Source organism: Anneissia japonica, unplaced genomic scaffold (assembly GCF_011630105.1).
Source record: "Anneissia japonica isolate Jap-2015-1 unplaced genomic scaffold, ASM1163010v1 scaffold5330_len1712360_cov203, whole genome shotgun sequence".
NCBI lineage: Eukaryota > Metazoa > Echinodermata > Crinoidea > Comatulida > Comatulidae > Anneissia > Anneissia japonica.
In genome coordinates, this window is record NW_022711894.1 from 573,825 (window position 1) to 595,522 (window position 21,698).

At 35.0% G+C, this 21,698-nt stretch overlaps 1 protein-coding gene across 1 annotated transcript in view; it reads right to left on the reverse strand.

Moving 5' to 3' along the window:
* LOC117107622 (laminin subunit alpha-2-like) overlaps positions 1-21,698 on the reverse strand; it is a 137,024-nt gene that overhangs the window by 42,167 nt on the left and 73,159 nt on the right. Inside the window, exons 7-35 of the mRNA XM_033249331.1 lie at positions 19,736-19,945; positions 18,948-19,036; positions 17,980-18,135; positions 16,867-17,007; positions 16,275-16,442; positions 15,982-16,077; positions 15,489-15,718; positions 14,680-14,797; positions 14,093-14,206; positions 13,469-13,596; positions 13,122-13,208; positions 12,646-12,863; positions 12,414-12,520; positions 11,811-11,991; positions 9,137-9,270; positions 7,943-8,007; positions 7,603-7,765; positions 6,684-6,824; positions 6,514-6,558; positions 5,509-5,682; positions 5,269-5,427; positions 4,761-5,000; positions 3,813-3,926; positions 2,933-3,060; positions 2,761-2,847; positions 2,182-2,375; positions 1,543-1,682; positions 751-852; positions 435-546 (exon numbers count right to left, since the gene is read on the reverse strand). Coding sequence (XP_033105222.1) covers positions 435-546; positions 751-852; positions 1,543-1,682; positions 2,182-2,375; positions 2,761-2,847; positions 2,933-3,060; positions 3,813-3,926; positions 4,761-5,000; positions 5,269-5,427; positions 5,509-5,682; positions 6,514-6,558; positions 6,684-6,824; positions 7,603-7,765; positions 7,943-8,007; positions 9,137-9,270; positions 11,811-11,991; positions 12,414-12,520; positions 12,646-12,863; positions 13,122-13,208; positions 13,469-13,596; positions 14,093-14,206; positions 14,680-14,797; positions 15,489-15,718; positions 15,982-16,077; positions 16,275-16,442; positions 16,867-17,007; positions 17,980-18,135; positions 18,948-19,036; positions 19,736-19,945 — 4,041 coding nt within the window. The remainder of the gene's footprint in view (positions 1-434; positions 547-750; positions 853-1,542; positions 1,683-2,181; positions 2,376-2,760; positions 2,848-2,932; positions 3,061-3,812; positions 3,927-4,760; positions 5,001-5,268; positions 5,428-5,508; positions 5,683-6,513; positions 6,559-6,683; positions 6,825-7,602; positions 7,766-7,942; positions 8,008-9,136; positions 9,271-11,810; positions 11,992-12,413; positions 12,521-12,645; positions 12,864-13,121; positions 13,209-13,468; positions 13,597-14,092; positions 14,207-14,679; positions 14,798-15,488; positions 15,719-15,981; positions 16,078-16,274; positions 16,443-16,866; positions 17,008-17,979; positions 18,136-18,947; positions 19,037-19,735; positions 19,946-21,698) is intronic.

Below are 21,698 nucleotides of genomic sequence, written 5' to 3' on the forward strand. Positions count from 1 at the left end.
TTTGCCCTGGAAAATCACTAGATTTTAAGTATTGTGCTTAAAGATAGGTGGTGCGATCTCCGAAACGACTCATTACTGAGACCTGACATTTTCCCAGGTCATTCAGATGTGTTTAATATACTCCCAAATGATATTATCTCAAAATTGACAAAAATGTCAGTTACGCTGTTTTGCCTCGGGACGGCCGTGTTGGTTCCTTCTTCTTGGAATTTTTAATTAAAAAATGGAATATGAGGAATAAAAATATTTTTTTTTTTATCTGCAATGAGTTTAAAAATAACAAATCTGTGATGTATTTGGATCACATGATTCTACTGAAACTGGCAGATTGTAACCATTGTTGAAACAGACAAATGAATATTAATTAGCTTTATTGCACAGTTTTCTGAAAATAATTATTTGTTAACATTAATGAATATTTAATTAACAATTACCTTGCACCTTTCTGGAAAGGTCATTAATATAATTCTCCAACATTCCTGCCTCTTGTCTGGTATCTTCAGCACTCTCATATAAGTCTTCAGCATTTCCCTCAACATTAACAGACTAGAAATAAGCAGTACATTAAATATTAATATAGTTCGCTTGAGTAATTTATAAAACATAGAGAGCTCAAACAATCAGACACACTAATCCAAATTATAGATATGATAAAGACCAAGGTGAAAATAAAGTTAGGACACAGTACAAAGTGCATATGCTGCACAGATGGTAAACAGACAGATTTGTTAAGTGGGAAGAGTGACTCACCTCTTTCACCAGTCGTTTTGCTTTCTTCTTCAAGTCTTTCAGTGTTTTGTCTAGCTGTCTAACGTCAGCCGGCTTGGTCAATCTCGCAGCTTCATATTTTTTCTAAAATGAATAAGTATTATTATATTTCTTTTTTACATTTTATGCATATTTCAACAAGTGTGTTCCATTCAGTGAAGCTGATGGTTTAAGCCACAGAATGCTAAGTTACAAAACCAGCTAAATTTTAAACTGAGTAATTAGCCTGAGAATGTGTCAGTATTGTACTTTAATAAAGAGAAACTGTAATACTTTTACTCATAACTTTGGCAATAAGTTGATTACAGTGAATGACCTATAATCATATGTACATAAACAGTCAATTTTTGTTGTTTTCGTCACTGATACTGGCTTTAGCATGGCAAGACCCCCTCACCCCCCCCCCCACCATTTTATCAAGGTAACCAAGAACCATTTAAAAGCATCTCTAAATTATAAAATCTGGAACACTCTATACAAATTTAATTAGATATACTAAAACATAAATCAGTTTTTGCTAATATTTAGACTTTCACTAACAAAATTACCAGGCAAAAGTTTATACAGTACAAACAATAACAATTATATTATGAAACACAATTGACAAGAGAAATATTTTCTTATTTTCACTTTAAATGAAAAGATGAGAACTAGAAAGTAAGTTAATCAAATATTGAATTATATCCTTTAAGTTAGGTTGATCAATGGACACATTATATCTCTTATCAAATATCACAACTCAATCTTATGGATGTTTTTAACTGTATACTATACCTTAAGTTCAATGGTTTCATTTTCGAGTTTGATGAGGGTAGGCCATGGGGCAACAGCAGTCACTTTTAATGAGAATTTGGGTGACCGCATTGAGTCGATCATATTCAGCAGTCTTCCAGTGCAGTTGTTATCATAGCATGCTGGAAAGTAATTTAACAGATAATTTATTTGCATAATTATAGTTCTGTGCTCTGGTATTTACTAAAACTAGACAAGAGATCAATTAATAACCTCAGAATCAAACATTATCTAATAATTTATAGTATTTTTTTAAATGTTAATGTACAAATCATATATTTTTTATATTAAAAAAAAATAACTTAAACAATTGAAATGAGTTAGTACCGTATGTACAGTATGGCATACTTCTTAATTGTATCAGTGTAACAATATCCCACCAATGTTATTTACCTGTTTATTTTTTATGCATTATTATTTTGTATTATGGAAGATGGTTGGTTTTCCTACCACATGTTATAGTATAATATATTGTCATATATGTCATATATACGTTTATACACTATCTATAAATTTGTCTGTGCATCTAACAACAGTAGTATGGCATTTAAAAAAGCTACTATCAATTAATTTCACACTTCACTTGCATTGAATATAATAAAGGTCTTGAAATCTACTTACAAACGCATCCACCTTCCTCAAGACCGTATAAGGGTTCACACTGGTCACATAAGCGTCCCATGACTCCTGTTAAGCATGTGCAGTGACCTGTGACCTTGTCGCATATGTTGGAAACTGAACCAAGGACATCACATTCACATACTGAACACATACCATCTCCAGTAGTCGGGTCACCATAGTAACCATCTGCACACCTGTTGAGTAAACAGTGCATGCAGTAATGCTCCGTTTGATAAGTAATTGGAGCAATTAAATTTAAGATTGAGATTCTTGTACAGTATATTACAAAAATCTATACATGCAACTTGATAAGGAAGTACTGTAGGGCCTATGTGTTCAGGGGTTCATATCAGGAATGATTTCTCATTCATCTCCATACAAACTAAGGTAAAGGATGAATGTCACATTGCTATGATTTTGTTGAAATTATAATGTAAATCTGTCCAAACTATCAAATTTTGTTTACCAAATGCATGTGATGTGCCCTATATGGGCTTGATATCAAATTACACCCAAATATGGGCATATGGCATTTATTTGTCAAATAAAGTTTGATAATGTTGAAAGAGTTTAACTTACTGCTGGCAATATCTGCCGGTGTATCCAGGGGCACAAGCCGTACAGTTCAAGTCACCGTCATCAGCAAGCGAGCAAGTGGGGCTGAAACTAAATAGATTCAATTATAACACTAAGTTTATATGATCACTGTTTTTTGATACAACATAGACACAAGTGGCGTAACATGTCTTACTTTCCAATAACTCCCGCTCGTGGACAGGCACACTGCCTGCAATCGTTGCTTGTGCCTTGAGTGGCATCACCATAGTAGCCTGGGGAGCACTTTTCACATCTTAGTCCAAAGGTGTTGTGTTGGCAGTCCTGGAGAATAACATAGTAACACAAAAAATCATAAAATTGTACAAATGTTCACATTAAACTATATTGTGACATGTATTAAATAAAGTACAAATGTTGATATTACATGCGATGCAACTATACAGCTATATACCTGCCAACTTTGTTGGTGTCTGACGCATGGGAAAAAAATTAAAATGTGAACATTGCGCCCTCTATGTAATAATCACAAAATAGATGGCACTCTGTTATTTTTTTTCTCAATTGTAGTGGAAATGATATGAATTAAGTCATTGGTCGGTATAGCATTTTATCTTTTATAAACATTTTGATGATAATGATGCGTGAGATAGATGCCAGATGTAAAATGTGCATGCTCATATGTGAGACTCACTCATTATGCATGAGACTTGGCAGGTGTAAGCTATTTCATACTCCAGGGACTTTTCTTAAATAAAGATAGCAATAATGCAATTGAGATGACATTATTGATGACAACACAGCAATAAGCTTGAATATGAAAAAATAGCTGACTGAGTAAATTAAAGTAAAGACAATGATGTTGTAAATTACCCAAATCAGAAGTGATGTTGCAAAAGCTAAAAAAATTCCTTGCAAAATCCACTCTGAAGGGAAGTTCAAAGCTTTTAGATGGTAATAGGCTGTCATGTTTAAGGACTGTTCTATTACCTTGCTAGGGATGTTACATCAAGTAAAATTAGCAAATTGTCAGTCTATCTAAGTACACTATGTATTAACAAACTAGACTAACTCACCAGACAAATACCAGTTGTGGAGTTGCAGCGACCTGAATGTCCATTACAGGTACAGGCCTCACATCTACCAGCAAATGGACCATTAGTAATGTAAAGATATCCTGGAGAACATTGCTAATAAGGGAACAAGTTAATTCAAGTTAATATCTTGATAAATTAAAATAAAAAAAAAAAAACACAATAAAATAGCTAATTAATTAGAATCCATTAATATGTATGTAATTAGTCTCTTAATTACCGAACAAATGCATATAATTCTGTATACTTTTTTAAACATCAATAGCAATAATTAAGGTATGTCATCAGTGGTCCAAAGTTGGAAAATCTAAATCCATGAGATCTGTCTAAATGAGCTTTCGTAACACATCTAATTATACTTTGCTGTGTATGGTGACACACATTGGTACTGACTTCCAGAAGGTACCAGTCCCCTGTTGGGGAATAGCCAGGCACCACCACTGCAACCCATACGGTCGTAATAGCATGCAAGCACATACAGTAGCACTGCTCGCACTAAACAGTTTTTAATCCCTAAAATTTGACAGCTTAGTTTAGTGGGGTATGTTTAAACTGTACTTTCAACGTTCGAGATTTGATATTTCCCCAACGAACTTGCTGGAAATTCCCCGACAGCAGGGGTACAAGTGGTGGGTCCACAGATCCCCAATGGGAAGTCCTTTCCCTCCTTGACCCCCTGCTAGCGCCGCCCCTGTTGGGAGATGGATTATTTTCTTGTTTGCTTGAGTGTGGAAGGCCTTCTAGTTTCTGGGACACTCTCGGGACTTGCAGGAGACTTTGGACACCTGTGTCATGAATACTTCCATTTAATCTATCACAATCAATCAATCAATCAATCTATCATTTTCAGGTAAACTTATTTTGATTAATAACTAATTGTAGATAATCTAATTCCAGTAATGAACAACTGTACTCTCTATTCCTACCTACCTCACAAGAAAGCCCTTCATGCCCTGGTGGGCAATCACATTGCTCAACGGAAAGAGCCGCATCTCCTGACCTTCCATTCTGTGGCACAGCAACGTCTAGTTCGATATCAGTAATGCTAACAACCATTGGACTCTCACCGTACGACACACGTAATAGAATCGCTTCAATATCAGTAAATACGTCCATTAGTTCGCTACGACTTACAGTGGCTTGAACGTCGTCATTTTGAAGAAAATTCACCTGAAGGTGGATTTGAATACAGATGTATAAGTAAATACATGATTAGGAGGTTGAAAGTGAGTTTACAGTGAAGAAAACAACAAATTAAACAACAGAGTTTGTTTCGTTAGGTGAAACAAAATAGGCAAATGTTGACAGAAAAAAAGGTTTGGTTGGTTGCAAGAACAATTGGTAATTTACAAGATAATTTGATCCAAAAATAAAAAAAAAACTTTTAATTCAATGATTACAATTCAGCAATGTAAAATCCAAATTTCCTAAAACTTACCTCCAATAATTCCAGCATTCTCAGTGAACCTGACTGGTCAGCTACTGCTGTCAGTACTCTGTCACGGCCTATGACCACAATGTCAGGCTCATCATCATCAAGAACCATACCGGAAGTTGTCTGGATCATGTAAGTCAGCTTACCGCCGTATGAATTAAGCTAAAAAGCACAATAAACAGTTGTCAAATATTTGAAAATTACGAAAGGTTATGATTGGCTAATACAGGATAATATTTTTACCTTTTTACCAAGGTACTGTTTTGGTAGATTCAGATACACATGTGAACCAACAGCTGGTCCAGCAAACCTCAGATCAACAACTACGCCCTCTATCATCACATTTAGACCAGCTTCAGTGATGACACTCTGATCCCTGTTGCTTAGCACAAACATCCAATCAGGGTGTGATGTTAACTAGAGCAAATGCAAATATTAATAATTAATATTACATGAAGTATACAGTAAAATTAGCTGGACAAACAGGTGGGGGGGGGGGGGAAGTTCACAAAAAATCTCCCAGAGGTCAACATCCACCACCACCACCACCGCTACTACCACTCTGTCACGTTGGACTATTTTCAAGTGAGGATGCATTACCAGGGAGCAGTGTTTTACCAGCAAAATAAATGATATGATATGAAGTTTTGAGTTATGTCTTGCTAGTGTTAAAGATTATATTGAGCAATTTGAGTGGTTGAGAGGTTAATAGGGATGCCATAAACCAGAGCCTAACTAATTAACCGCAATCCAAGGCACTTGTTGCTCATGTTTTGTGTAGTCTTCTCAGATAAGGACTATAAACTGTAGTCTTAAACCAGGCACCCACTGCCAACAACCGTCAGACGTTGTCACGTTGTGTAAAGCTCGCAGTGTGTGTCTGGTTTTAATGTACACATGATAAATTATGTGCACTTTCAAAAACCAAGGACATCAATCAAAAAAGGAGTGGGGGGGGGGGGGGAATGCCCAAGCATTCTGGTCTGGCTTTAGCTCTAACCTAGACATTTCACCTATTAGTAGCAACTTGACATAATGGAACTCTTTGGTAAAAAGTTGTACAAATTAGTTAGTCCAAGCGCAGAGACCATATTTTACTTTCATCAACACCTTTACCTTAAATAATATGTTCTTTACATTCATGAATTAGAATGAATTAAACATTCATGAATTAGAATGAATTAATTGAATTAGTCCACATTTTTCCCTTTTTCAATTTTCAATTAATTGTATATAATATGTTCTTACCACATTTCGTAATTGTTCTTCATCTTTTGGAAAATGCAATACCTCCTTTTAATGTAACAAATTTACTCAGAATTAGTAATTCAAAACAGTTTATGTTATATCCAACAAGTTTACTTAAATATCTCCTCCTGTAAATGTCACATAAATAATAGATATTAATAATTATTTACCTTTTTCATGATATAGTCTGCTGCCTTACACTGTGAAGTAACTCCTGAACACCAACAACTAACACAGCCACTGGGAATGGCTGCTTGGAGACTAAATGAACCTTTTCTGCATTTGTTACACCTTTTACCTTTGACACTTGACTGAGAAATGAAAATAAAGACAAGTGATACATAAAAACATCAGCATCAATGTTTTATTGTGTTACTTTGTGCACAACATAACTCAAAATTGTATTCACTTCATAAGGGGACAAATGGGATGATGCTAATTTTTCATATCCTTTTAATAGACTTGTGACAGCTAGGATATTAGATCAGTTGTCTGTCATTGTGAAATTTCAAAGATGCACATGGGGGACCCTAAGAAGGTTGCGTCAACAGAGAGCGCCCTTTTCTAATTGGATTTGTCTATACAAGAGAAAATGTTAATAAACCAACCTAAAAATATTTTAGGCACTAACCAAATGGTGCCCTCTATACTAATACTAATTAAGGTGCTTCTTCTTACTTGTCCTGTCTAAATTGTATAAAACCCACAACCACTAATGACAAATCAGTCTTCCCCAAAATCTTGACTGCTTTCTTCCTTTCATGGCAACAGAAATTCTTCATTCTTCCCATCATACCCTTATTGAACAACACATTTAAAGCCTTTTTTCTCTGCATGCACTTTGACTAACCTATGACCTCACTCTTCACCCAACTTAATTTTTTTTTTCTCGAGACAGTAAAATTGTCCTCCCTCTTCCATAATTTTAACATTCATCTATATGTATTCAGCATCTATATATTAAAAAATAATTTTTCCATTTTATGTAACATCGAAATTAATTGTATGTAAACATTTCTATTTTGTAATTTTCAAGGTAGATGTTACAATGCTGGTCTTTATAAAATTGAATATTGAATTTTATTGTACCTTGCAATCACATTGGCCATCGTTCTCACAGCTGCATCTATTGCCATAGCAACTGCTTGGCTCCGAACCAGCAGTATCACATTTGCATTTCCTGCAGGTGGGAAAATCTAGGTAGCCAAATTTGCACCTGTCACAAAACGGCTTCATAAATTGCCCATCACATCTAAACAAAACAAATAAAATAAAGCATTATTCCATCCCATCATTGGAAAGAATACTACTTGCTGTTAGATGTGAAACTTAACAATAAATACTTAATTTAATAAAGAAAAAATCTTGACATACCAGATTGTGAGCTAAATTTAAAAACATAAAACATTGGCAAGACCAGTGTACTCACACACAATTACCAGTGTTGTGGTCGCATTGAGGGTCACTGGAACCAATAGTGCTGCAGTTACAAGGCTGAAATGTATAATAATAATATTATTATTTTATTATTATTATTAATCAAACATGAGAAAAATAGCATTACAATATCATTCATGAAATATAAATAAATGAAATGGCATACAATATAAAAAAAATACAGAATGGTAAGATAGAGTTGGTATTTCTCAATAATCTATATATTAACGTTTTTAATTATTAATTCAATCTGTCAGGATGTAAATCCTAAGCCTTTTCGAATGAGCATGATCTTGTTTACATATCTACATCAATTCATCACATTCTTCCCTTGGAGACAATTAGAGTATTAATAATCGAAACGTTAGGAAACATTATAATCCAAACGGTTTCTTCTCAGAACCAAAACATATCCATTGAGATTTGTAGCATATGCCACACAATGTACCGAAAGTATAGAGTACCACAGTCGTGTCGCCCTCTGTTGCCAACCAGACGTTGTTAACGTTCATTACGCCTGAATGACTACATAGGATTTCTGGAATGGGCATTTTAAAATCTAATATTTTACCATCAAAATGTACTAAAAACACAAAAGCTTGCATTATATTAGTTCTCAAAAACACATTTAATCATCAATTAAAATTTACAAAAAAAGACTAACATACAACATCTTAATAATTACATTAGAAATTTACATTAGAAACAATGGTTTGTCAGTGGAGAAAATGGCATCCGGTTTAACCCATTTTGCAGCGATAGCAACGGAGTAATATAACGTGGTATCGTGGCGTAACACTGCAGGGGCGGATCCAGAGATATCCAAAGGGGGGGGGGGCCGAAATTTGGGCCGATCAAGACAGCACTGAAATAGGAGGTCCGGGAGGAGGTCCGGGGGCATTCCCCCGTGAAATTGATGTGTTTGAGACGCCAGAAATTAACATTTGAGGCGTTCTGGGCTATCGTTTTTTCTTTTCCTTTCCTTTTTTTTTTTTTTTTTCCCCTCTCAAAAGGTAGGACCGGGGCCGGGTTGGTCCCCCCCCCCTAAATCCGCCCCTGCACTGTAGTACTCTATATAATAATTATTAAATCATATTATTATTATTATTAATGCACCAGATTCACCAAAATTGTGATGTAAATATTTAAAAATATCGGTTTAGAATAAAGAAATAAAAGGTGTTACCTTGCAACCATCGATGGGATTGTATCCCCAAGTGTTGGGTGCACACCTATTGCAGCTTATTCCTTCAGTGTTGGGGGGACACATGCAATCTCCAGTAACTGGATTACAGGAACCTCCAACTCCACAATCACAGGCTACAGTAAAATAATTCATTTACTATTAAATATTTGTATGTACAGTACACTTCACATATCTTTTACCATTCGCACACACATTTCTCGTGAGGGGGTGGTTTACATGTGACTCGCATGTTGTGAGCTAATGAATTAGGAAGCGCCCAATGTTCAATCAAGCATCACAGCATTGAGTAAAACAGCTGCCTGTGGACTGCCTAGTTTGCAATCAATGAGTCACAGTGAGAGAGTTTATTGCAAGTAACAGTAGCCCCTCCCTGGTTTAATAACAAAGGAATAAATTATAGTATATTAATCTCTGATTAATCTCAACAATGGTTTCAAGACTGGAAATTTAATTGCTTATTCAAAAGATTGCTTTCTTTCCTCTATGTTATTATAATTGAGAAATTAGTTTCCTCCATGTTATTATCAACCAGACATGTGATAAATAAAATTCTTTTTGCCTACTTCATACATTGAAAGACATAGAAAACAATAAAAGGCAATTAAATATATAAAAATATTGAAAAACAAACAGACACAATACAATAATTAATATACTTATTATACAGTAGTTATTATCTGGCAATTCTATCAATCTTATGGCCCTGTCACACCTTCACGATATAGCCAGCATATGCCGACGTATGCAAAAAATGGCGAATACGCTGGCGTACGTCGAATAAGTTATTGGTAAGTTTCGTATAAGTTAAGAGCACGCTGAAGCACACTGGTATACATCCTAGTACGGTGAGTATGTCGAAAAGTATGCCAGCGTATGGTCATAGGTTGTATGTAAGTTAAGCGATCGTTGACACACGCTGACACACATTACTTGTAAGTTACTCAAAAGTCAAAAAGTATTTGTAACCTATGAGTAACATGCTTCAAACTTATATATAACTTGTAAAAAAATTATCTCCAACATATATTCAGGTATGTAGACGTATTTGACATGTTCCAGACGACCACAAAACTTACTGAACTTGTTTCTAACTTACAGTTATCGCATAACGGCGTACTGGCAGCGTTTAGGGGAATAGGTATATATATTAAAATGGAGTGATGTCAATACGCTGATGTTGATACTGCGATGTCTAGTGCGGTTATGATTTGAATCGGCCAGCGGCAGCCTTTTTATAGGCTACGTCACATGATCATCAGCGATACGCTGCCGCGCGCTGTGCATAAGGTAGACTATCGCTGAGCATAAGTTGTGAATGCCAGCAACATGCTAAGCATTCATTCGTGTAAGTTTTCTATAAAGATTAAAATGTTGTATATAAGTTACTAATACTGTATTTATACATCCAATACGTTGTGAATACGCTATAATGCGCCCAAAGTTGAAGAAAAAGCATCGAGAAATTTTTATGCGTTTGGCATACGCTGACTAAATCGTCAAGGTGTGACAGGGCCATTACTACTTGCAAAAAAAATTTTAAAATAGATCATATAGAAAGAGAAAACTGTATGGATGTTAGCCTTGGGCCTAGCATATACCTAACCCATAGCATACTGTATAATTTTAAAAGCAGTAACGTCTTGAAGAAACTCCTGTGCAATTTTGTCATTGATTTTAACTTTTTAATCTTTTTGAATTTTTAAATTTTTGAACTTTCAAAATTTTATATTGTTATAATTATTGTTTCAAATTAATACATTTTAACTTTTTAAACTTTTAACTTTTAAATTTTTCATTTTTTAAATTTTCATCTTTTCAATTGTTTTATATTTCAATGTTTTTACCTACTTTCTAAAATTGTTATCTCTATTTTTACTTTTTTGATGTTTGTCAATGCTGTTTATATTTGTCTGGGATCCTATTAAAAAGGTGCCAGCATTTGCTAGCTTTATGGGCCATCGTGGTTCTCCATTCACTCTGTCTGCTTTTAGGGTTTTACTATTTTAATCGTTTTACTTTTGCTTTGTGCAAACTTTTCTGTAATGTTTTGCAATTTGGAGTACCTACTAAATTTCATTTCAATAAAATTTTCAATAAACTTTCACAGGACTTAGAACACTTTCATGTCTAGACACTCATTCCCTTGATAGTTTTAAATCTGCTTTTAAAATGTCTCTGATCTCGGTATATGGTGAGTAAAGTACATCATTCAATAACAATAATCCTATGATAATGATTATGTCCTATATGTCTATGGTAATAATAATGATAATAATGGTTCGAGTGTCCCGCCAGAGGCATTTTATTACACAATTTGTTTATTTAATTCATTTATTTACAGGACTACATTTGTTGTGAGCTATGCTACACGATGTATTATTATGTCCTTTATTCGAACACCTGTCTCTTATACACATCTTTAGTTAGCAACTATAAACTGCTTAACTATTATTTCAATTTATTTTCTTATTTGTTTTGTCTTGTGAAATCTTAATTAGTTATTATAAGTATGCATAGGGGGCTATAGCTTAAAGTTATTGAGTTTCCCCAATAACGTATTTAGCCTCCTCCAATGTATATGATTTATTGGAAATAATAATAAACAAACAAACAAATGGATTGTTAGAAAAAGCGAGTAAATTTGCTTATGTACCTCGACAACCTCTGGCTGAGAATGAGTAGAAACCTGGCGCACACTGGTTGCAGTGTACACCTGTCACCCCCGCTTTACAAATGCACTGTCCTGTTACACCATCGCAATTGCCATTCACAGATCCTAGGTTGTTACATTGACACGAAAGACAGCCAGTGTCAGAGACATTGAAGTATCCAGGCTTTAATGACAAAAAAGCAAACTTTTATAGCCACAGAACTATATAGGAAACATTAGTTAAAAAACAAAACATTAAATTCAAATAGTCTTTTAGTCTCAATTCATTTATGATTTACTTTATTATTTGTATTTTAAGATATGTTTACACTACTAAAACATTTCTTTTAAATGAAAAAGAACTGTTGTATGCCCATATATAGTCATGATGTGCCTATATATGGTCAGGATGTGATGTCATCATGACCATATTTAGGTATGTCACATGTTTTTGTCAAATAAAATTTGAAAGTTTATACAGGGCTTTACATTTTGGTAAAATGGTTTCAAATTACAAAAATTAAATCACAAATGTGTCTTTCTGAACAAACATTGTTAAAGAGGACAGAAACAAGCAGTTACTCATATATAATGAATAGAATTTACCTGACATCTATCACACCTGCGACCGGTCACCTGGGGTTTACAGAGACAGGCACCTGTGAAGTGGTTGCAGGTGGGTAGGATGGAACCAACAGCATCACACCGACAAGCTGTAATGTGGAAAGTAAAGGTAAAGCAACTTTATAATAGGTTCCATCTGAGGAGCTATAGTGCACTGCCAATCCTTGTGCAAACAGGCAGACTACAAGTTTCAAAAAGCAAAAACATTTTATACCTTGGCAGTTTCGATTGTATACAGCATCACCATAATAACCATCGGTGCATCGTTCACATCTATCCCCAGCTGTGTTGTAAACACATTTTAGGCACTTTCCCTCGATACGATCACAGCTTTCGGGGACAGAGGGATCTATATTATTATTGCAGACTATCTGACATGGTTTACACGTATCACCAACTTTAGTCGGGTCTCCAAAATATCCACTTGCACATCTACATAAAAGCATAGAAATCCATAATTCATACACAAAAAAAAATTATCATTGATGACAATGATAATTTAAAATATGTAAAATAATATATAAGCATAATACTTTAATATATTATATTCACAATTCAATATTATTAATTTATCACCACCAATACTTTTCAAGTTTGAATGGAATATACCAAATTCTGAAATCAATTACATGAATTTATTTATTTCATTTTTTTTTATGACTATTGCATATTTATTAGAAATATTTTTACCTTTCACATCGACGACCTTCGTAGCCTTCTTGACATTGATTACAGATATACCCAAGATTCCTGTCAACTTGACATGTTGGACTGAAACTATACACGAAAAACAAAACAAATGTTAAACATATTCCCACTGTCTGTGGAAAATCAGAAAAAAACCTCTCTAAAATCCACAGAAATGAATAAAAAAGGTTATCAATTTCCATTGAGATATACAATAGAAGAAGATTTTGCTGATTTCCGACTACCATGACAATTCTTTTATTGACACATTGTGTATTGTATAATGTTAAAATACTGGTTAAGTACATATTGTATCGCAGTAAATCTAATCATATTAAAGAGTTTCTTACCTATTACTCGTTTCCAAAAGAGGACAAGCACAACGCTTGCAATCATCCACCCTGCCAATCAGTGGGTTGCCATAGAAACCGGGCAGACAGTACTCACAATTCGGTCCATAGGTATTATGCAGGCATGTCTGTTGATACATATTCAAAGCAAGTGAGAGTTCATGTGCATCAGTAAAACGAAAAATAAACCAAATCTGACAGTGATATATGTTTGTTGTATTTAACTGTGCTCTGAGTACTGTTTGTATGTTTTATTGAGGAGAATGAAATAAATTATATTAGAGGTGACCTCCCTGAATACAGTAAAACACCACCAGGAACAAAAGTGTTCCCTTAAATAGATGTTGGCCATAGTGTTAAAAGATATACTTTCCTTCGTTTCTTGGCTGGAAAAGTGTCCCCTTAATAGGGGTGTCCCTTAATAGGGATGTCTCCTTAATGGGGATGTCCCTTAATAGGGGTTTCCCAAAGGAGGTGTTCTACTGTAACAGAATCACATACGACATTATATCAAAGAGCAGAAATTATATAAACAAATTTAACAAAATATGTTAAAGTTGCAGGGCCATACTGACTAAGATTTACATGTGTTGACATCTTTCCAAGATGAATTAAGGTACCTACGAGGCATTCGCCAGTAATGTCATCGCAGCTGAGAGCATGGTTGTTACAATCACAGCTTTCACATTCCCCTTGCAGTAACAGTCCGCCCACACGCCGATAGCCAACCTCACATTCCTGAATAACCAAATACATAAATCAAACAGACCAAACAAACAATTCTCTTTGCTAGACCTACTGGTTATATATACAATCACTTTATTCAATAACACATAACAATATAGTATATGAAATAAAAGTTACCAAATATTTACAGGCCTACGTCAAATCTTGATCACAATTTATCTACCTACCTGGATTTCAAGACTTAAAGCTTAAAGCTTTTGTGCCCCTCTTGACTTTATTTTTAAAAATCACATCAAGAACATTAATTGTGCTGAAAAAATGTGAGGACTTTTTCCACAACAAATTACAAACTTCAAGAATCAAAAACACACTTAAGGGTTCTTTATGACTTCACTGGATGTAAATTACGTTATGTAAACAATACCTATAATTACAATATTAATATTATTAATATTATTATTGATATTAATTTATTATACATAACTTTATTATTTTGCTTATTTTAATTATGTTCGAAAACCTACTTCGCAGGACAACCCTTCAAAGGTTGGAGGGCACATGCATCGTTCAACACTAGTGTAAAATTCAGCTTGCGGGTCTGTGTTATCCTCTGACACGACATCTAGCGACACATCTTTCAACCTGCAAATACCAAAGGTACAGTAGTCTAATACAAAAGCAGAGTAGTCAAATATTTTGTCTCGCTGTACAATACATAAATTTTCTTTATTCAGCCAAGGAGGCGGTTTGACGCAGAGGAAATGGTTTTGGTTTCCCAACCTCGAGGTCTAAGTTTCAATCCTTTGCTGTGCATTTCGCTCGTGTCCCTGAGGAAGGCACTCTATTTACACTGCTTCAGTCTACCCAGCTATATCACTAGGTACCAGCAAATTGCTGGGAGTAACCTGCAGTCAACTAGTGTCACATCCAGAGAAGCATTACGCTCTCATCCGCTTCACGCTACTTTGAAACTGGGGATAAGCTCTAGCACCTATGGGCCCTATAACTCGGCAAGGATTTACTCAGTCCTTCGGAGTGGAAGATTCATCCTTTAGGTTGATACTAGGTGCATGGTAGATCCTAGACTTATCTTGTAGTGACAATAATTGAGCTTATTATCTGTGAATAAGCATACTGACATAATACAGCTATTCTAAATATTGTGATGGGACCACCTAAACCACACCATGTTGTAGCAATTAATGCTTTGTTTTCTTTTATTTAAAGGTAAAATGTAACCTTGTCACCTATATCCCACAACAGTAGGGACCCATGGCCATTTTCTTAACAAAAATAAATGCGAACACTAACAATGCCAGGAGGTGTACCTTACCTGGAGATAGTTGCTGCATTGCTATAGCTGGCTCTAATTTGCAATCTGTTCAGGCTCGCTAAAACCGACATAAAATCGCTCTGCGTTGCTTGCCGACCGTTCAACCCTTTCCTTATATCTACATTTTCATCGTAGACGTTCCATCCATCTTCAGTCATCAGTATACTGACAGCCTTGTCTTCTTCAGAGTCAATAGAAAGAAAGCTCCTGTACAGGATTATACCATTTCCCTGGAGGGATAAAAATTAAAAATAATGGTATAATTGATGTTAGCCATATCAAAATCTCATAAAAAGAATGTTTGTGTGCCACTAAAACATAGTTGAAAAGGATATTTGCCTCTGTGTGTTTGCATGGCAGTGGTAGATCCAGAAATTCGAAATAGAAGGGGACCTGAGGGAGGGACTTTCACAAATGCAGAGTGTACAACCTGAGCCCCACCATGATTGGGGGTGACGTAAGACAATTTATATTGGCTGCAATTTATACTCACCTGTATTATAAGGTCTATTCCTGGGATAGATTTAATGCCTAGTCTACCAGTTTCATACAAAATCGTAAATTTAAACTTGCCACCATATGCAGTCAACTAAGAAAACAAAAAAGATAAGATAAAACTTTTCTTTAGAAACTGTGATTAACATAGAAATGATGATAATGATTGCTTATTGGAAATCAAAAAGTATTTATTATTATTATTATTATTTCTATTATTACCTCAGAATATTCATAATGATTTATACAATCTATTATATAATATTAATGTAATCATGAAGATAGTCAAACCTTTCTTCCAAGGTACTCGCTGGGGGCGCTCCAGTAATAATTTTGTGTTTGCAGTCGCTGCACCACGGCCTCATGATCAATGGATATTTGGGTGATGGCATCTTTTTGCGGAAGTATTGAACTTGATCTGTCAAAGTTTGTGACAAGCCAGCCAGACATTGTTGTAATCTGGAATGAAGAGAATAGTTATTTTGAAGATAGTTACTAAGAGAGCGATTTTTACTGGTGAATTAAAATGATCAAGATGGGTATAAAAGTTCAGCTAAACGGAGGTGTTGTATATAGATTCATTCAGTGTAAACACCAAGGATAACCCACAAAGGTCTGAAGAAAACTTATTTCCAGCGGGGGTCCTTCTGGTGGTGATTAGGCAGTACACTTTTCCGAAGAGTTTACTGCATTCTTTAACGTGTACATGAGCCAAATAACAGCTTAAATGTCTCATCCGAAAAATGGCAACTGGTATTTTAGCCCTCCAGCTGGAGCTCAAGGAGAGCAGGGATGGGAACCGGTTTAACCAGACTGAGCTAGGCTGCACTCTCTGTGCTAGAAGAGTGTGTTGTACTGGTAGAAATATAAGCAATGATGTTACCTTCTTGATACCCCAAGGTACACTGTCGCAGACGGTTGTCAGGCCAAAACAGAAGCACTTTGTGCAGCCCATTGGGTTGTACCTCTGCAGGTTGAAGTAGCCAGGTTTACATTCACTGCACTGGCTTCCAATAACATTACGCTGTCAATACAAGCATGTCAAAACTAAGTGTTTTATAGGTTTTTCTAATTTATAAAAGTTATTTAAAAATATTTAGGCAAGCTAAAAAAGGACTTCATGATCCCTACCCTATGGTAGTAAATCGTCTCTTTTTAGCCTTTTACATTATTAGGGTTCTATTGGGTTTTTTACAGAATGTTAAGGTTTTTGTTCTACATTTTCATTTAACAGCAATTTTGTTGCCTCGGAATGGTATTCAAAATTTGTCTTCAGCTAATGGAGTTTGGCAAGGGAAAATTAAATGGTTAGTTGTGTTTTTATATCAATAATCTTAACAGCGGCGTATGAACAAGCTAGCTAATACATATGATTGCCCCAAATATGATAAATTCCAAAAATATGTCTTACTTTATTCAATACCAAACCTGACATGTTTCCGAGGCAAAACAACGTATCTGTAATTATTGCTAATAACTTTGCAATAAAAGAACAGTTGTAATTCAAATTTCATATATAATCACAACATCTATACATTCCTGCAAAATTTCAAAAAAGTTCGACAATTTATTGCAAAGTTCCGAACATTTAAACCTTAACTCTATTTTCTTCAAAATTTCAAGATACGTTGTTTTGGCACGAAACGACTGAATAATACACTTTAAACAGTCTACAATATCATTCTCTTGTGTCTCCTAAAACATGTACTGTCAAATTTTTTTATAATTGAATCCATCCTAAATAAGACCCAAAGGCAATAAGTACAGGGATTACATTTTTATTTATTATATTTATATTCCATGAAATGCTTGCACCTAGGGATGAAACATGAGCCATTTCATAGCCCATCATTGATGCAAGCTGGGTTATCTAAGCATGGCTGGAAAAATTGGTCAGCATTGGGTTTGAACTCCTGACCACAAGTTCAATAACCAGACTGCAAACAGCTGTGCAAAACTACCCCTCCCCCCTCCCCAAAATATAAATCTAACTTACTTTACATAAGCATGGCTCATCGCAAGGGTCAGAGTTCAAGCTTCCAAGAGCACTGCATGGACATGGCATGCATAGCGGGAATCCACGGTAACCAAATGCACATCTGTCACACTTGGGCCCTTCAAATCCTTCCTTGCAAATGCAGTCCCCAGGGTTCTAAAGAAAGTGCATAAAAAGGTAGATTGTAAGTGGTTTATGCACTTTATACATGGGCTATTCTACTTATTGAAATACTAAATATAGATTCTAAGTGAGTTTTCAAGACTCTGTCAGACAAAGCTTGTCTACTTCAACCACTTCATCCCTTAAATGCAAGGTAATACCACATCTTGTCACCGCAAATTGTAGACTCAATAGCTTTCTGTGGTAAGTTTGGGGGAAACCCTAAAAAATTCAATTGAAACAATGAATAGGTCATTCAAAAAGTTCAAAAAGGTCAACTTCCAATGAGGCTGATTAAAACAATTTAGTTTCCACTGATTTAGATTTTTTTACAATGAAATTTCTCAAGTTGATAAACTGCCAATTTCAGCACTATGAATTGGATTTATGCATCTGGCAATTGACAGGGGAAACTCTTTCTAATTTCATTCTAATTTTAAATTGAAAAGCTAAAGAACCTGCCTCAATATATAAAGTACATCATGATATTGGTCGTCTATGAATGAGATACCAGGACAAACTAACTAATTGCTTTTGTTCCCAAAAGAAAAAATAGAATAGTCTGACCCAGGGCACCATGTATGAATGGTCTAACAAACAACAGTCCTGTACTAATTTTTCAATAATTATAAGGTGTAAAATGGGCAGTTAAGCCCCTTTTTCCCCCAGTTTTTAAATATTAAAAAATCTGTATCTCATTCACCGTTCCCCAGTTTTTCGTCAAACAACTTTTTTTCTGTCTTAGAAAAATCAGTTCTACAACATATCAAAAAAAGTTTTTCCTCAGGAGCCTGACTTTAACTTACTTTTCCAGAAGGAATATCCCTGTCACTCTTGATACACATCATCATGAAGTCAAAGGTCACTTTGGTCCCAACTGGATGGCACTGACACCCTGATGTTTAATAGAGGATAAAATTGAATAAATTAAAAAATAAAGCAATGAAGAACAGGAAACAGAACTGCGAATAATATGTCTAGATATAAAAAAAAAGGTATTAAATGATTTGATTAATTGTTGGATTCAACACTAGACACTAAGCACAAGCTTGATGGTCTAGTGGTTCTGACACCCGGCTAGTTATCTAGAGGTCGTGGGTTCGATTCTCACCTGAATGGCTAGAAAGATTATTTTTCGCAAGTGTTTGAGAACGTACTGAATATGAAGTACGATAACACATCAGGTAGGACTAACATCATTCCTATGAAATTTTCTGGCGCATTAAACAACATAAAAATTACACAAATCATTCGTGATGTTGGTAGTCTATGAGTGAGATACTTACCTGGATAACCGACTAATTGCCATTGTTCCCAAAACGGAACACCCCTTCGAAAAAAAAAATGGAACAGTCCGACCCAAGGCGCCACGTGCGAACCGTCTCCCTAACAAACGTCCTCATTCCCTTTTCGACGTTGTTCGAAGTTGGATACACCCAGCCTTTGAAATTTCTAGCAGTCTTTTCAAGCTATTCTAATTTTGCCTTTGGATTTATTTTCAACTTGCAAGATATCCTTTGTTTATTGTAGTCTCGATCGGCATGTCCGCTCGCAAGTCTTTGTGCACAAAATAGACTCATGAAGTTCAACTTACTAGTACATGGGAATGGATCATCAGGTTCGATTCCTAGAGGGCGGTAGAAACCATCTTTACACGTCTCACAATTGTTCCCCGCAGTATAGTGTCGACAGTTAATACAGACGCCGCCACCATCATACTTCCCAAACACGTTTAAACTTTCTTGCCGTCTAGCAACCTCAGCACTATAGTAACATGTGTTTGCATGGCCATGACAATTACAAGCTAAAAGAAAATTGTTTAAAGAGTATAAACATATCTAAAATTCTAAATATGCTTATGTAAAAGGTAGAAAATAAAATGTTGCCTATGTTTCTATCAATTATTTGTTGACCTAAACTTAAAATTCAGTGGTAGATCTAAGATTTAAGAATGGAGAGGGGGGGGGGGGAATGATTAGGTATTGAAAAAATATTGTTTAAAGGGGGTCCAAAAAAACGTTTGTTCCTTACAGGCACGGAAATGGTTTTTCCCGCATTCTGAGGTATGTTAATAATGTTACATTCCTTCAAAATTGAGGGTTTTTTTTAATATAATATAAAGAAATGATGACGATGATGATGGTAATTATTACATGTGAGAGAAGCGAGTCCATGGCTGGGTTCAATGAGTGGATAAGTCCCCCTTAAATAATTCTGAAGATGATTTGATAAAAGGTAGGCTATTATAGATGCTATTACAAGTTATCTTTGACTTCAAGAACATTACTTTGTTTCTAGTTCTGTACTGTTCTTGGTCAGAGGGCTTGGCATAGTCTATATCTAAGGATATTTTTGAAGGGTTGGAGGTGGTATTGACCCCCTGGATCAACCCATGACTGTCTATGTTGTGCTAATGAATTTGAAGAACTTGAAGTACAAAATTCAATACTAAAATTGCTTGACTTTAAGTTATTATATTAGATTTCAATTGATTGGATAAATAAATTCAATTGGTTCAATAAATTGGAGCAAAAAAATATTGCTGCCAATTAACAGAATGCATAAATAATTCCGATCATGATTATTTTTTACATACTTCCTTAAATTGGAGTGTAATAAATCCTGGAACAAATATATAGTTGTCTTAAGGCATATCTAAGGAATTTTGTAATAAAATATCTGTAAACCAGGAAGGAAAGTCTAATTTATTTCAATCTATATTTCATTGTAAGATGATAAGTTATTTTCTGGGAAGTACTGTATGGTACGGAAGCTTAAAGTGACCTTCCGCGTTTCCGAGTTTCCAAGATAATTATCATGGAAACATGGAATAAATACTTATTAAGACGTCTTTCCGAGATAATTTATCTCGGAAAGACGGATTTCCGAGATAATTTATCTTGGAAAGACGGAATTCCAAGATAATTTATCTGGGAAAGACGGAATTCCAAGATAATTTATCTTGGAAAGACGGAATTCCAAGATAACGTATCTTGGAAAGACGGAAGTCCAAGATAAATTATCTTGGAAAGACGTCTTTCCAAAATATGTTATCTTGGAAAGACGGAATTCCAAGACAACATCGAGGAGACGAAATTCAAAATTCAAAGATAGACTGAAAGCTGTAGTAATTATAAGGAAAGTTGAGCTACCTGTAACTTACCAATGGATAGGCCTATATTCAATTTGTTCAAGTTCAAAGTTGTGAGTGATTATTTCATTGTGTGTTGTTCTGTATTTTCACGCATTGTTCTGTATGTACGCATCAACATCTGCTTATTAAAACGCATGAAAAATAGGTCTACGTTAATTTTTAATGTATAAAAATTAATTTTGTTTTTTTTGTGCCCTAATTTGTTTACAAAAACGTAATGCAATAATATCATATTGACTACTATTGTATATTTTCGGAAAATATTTCAGCCGCTCCATCTCTTTCCTATTCTTCCTTCTTCCTTTATTCTTTCACAATTTTTCGTTTTACTCATATTTTTCAAGATTTTATACACTCACATATAGTAAATTGTTTAGGCCTAGACTAGGCTATACCTCGGCTT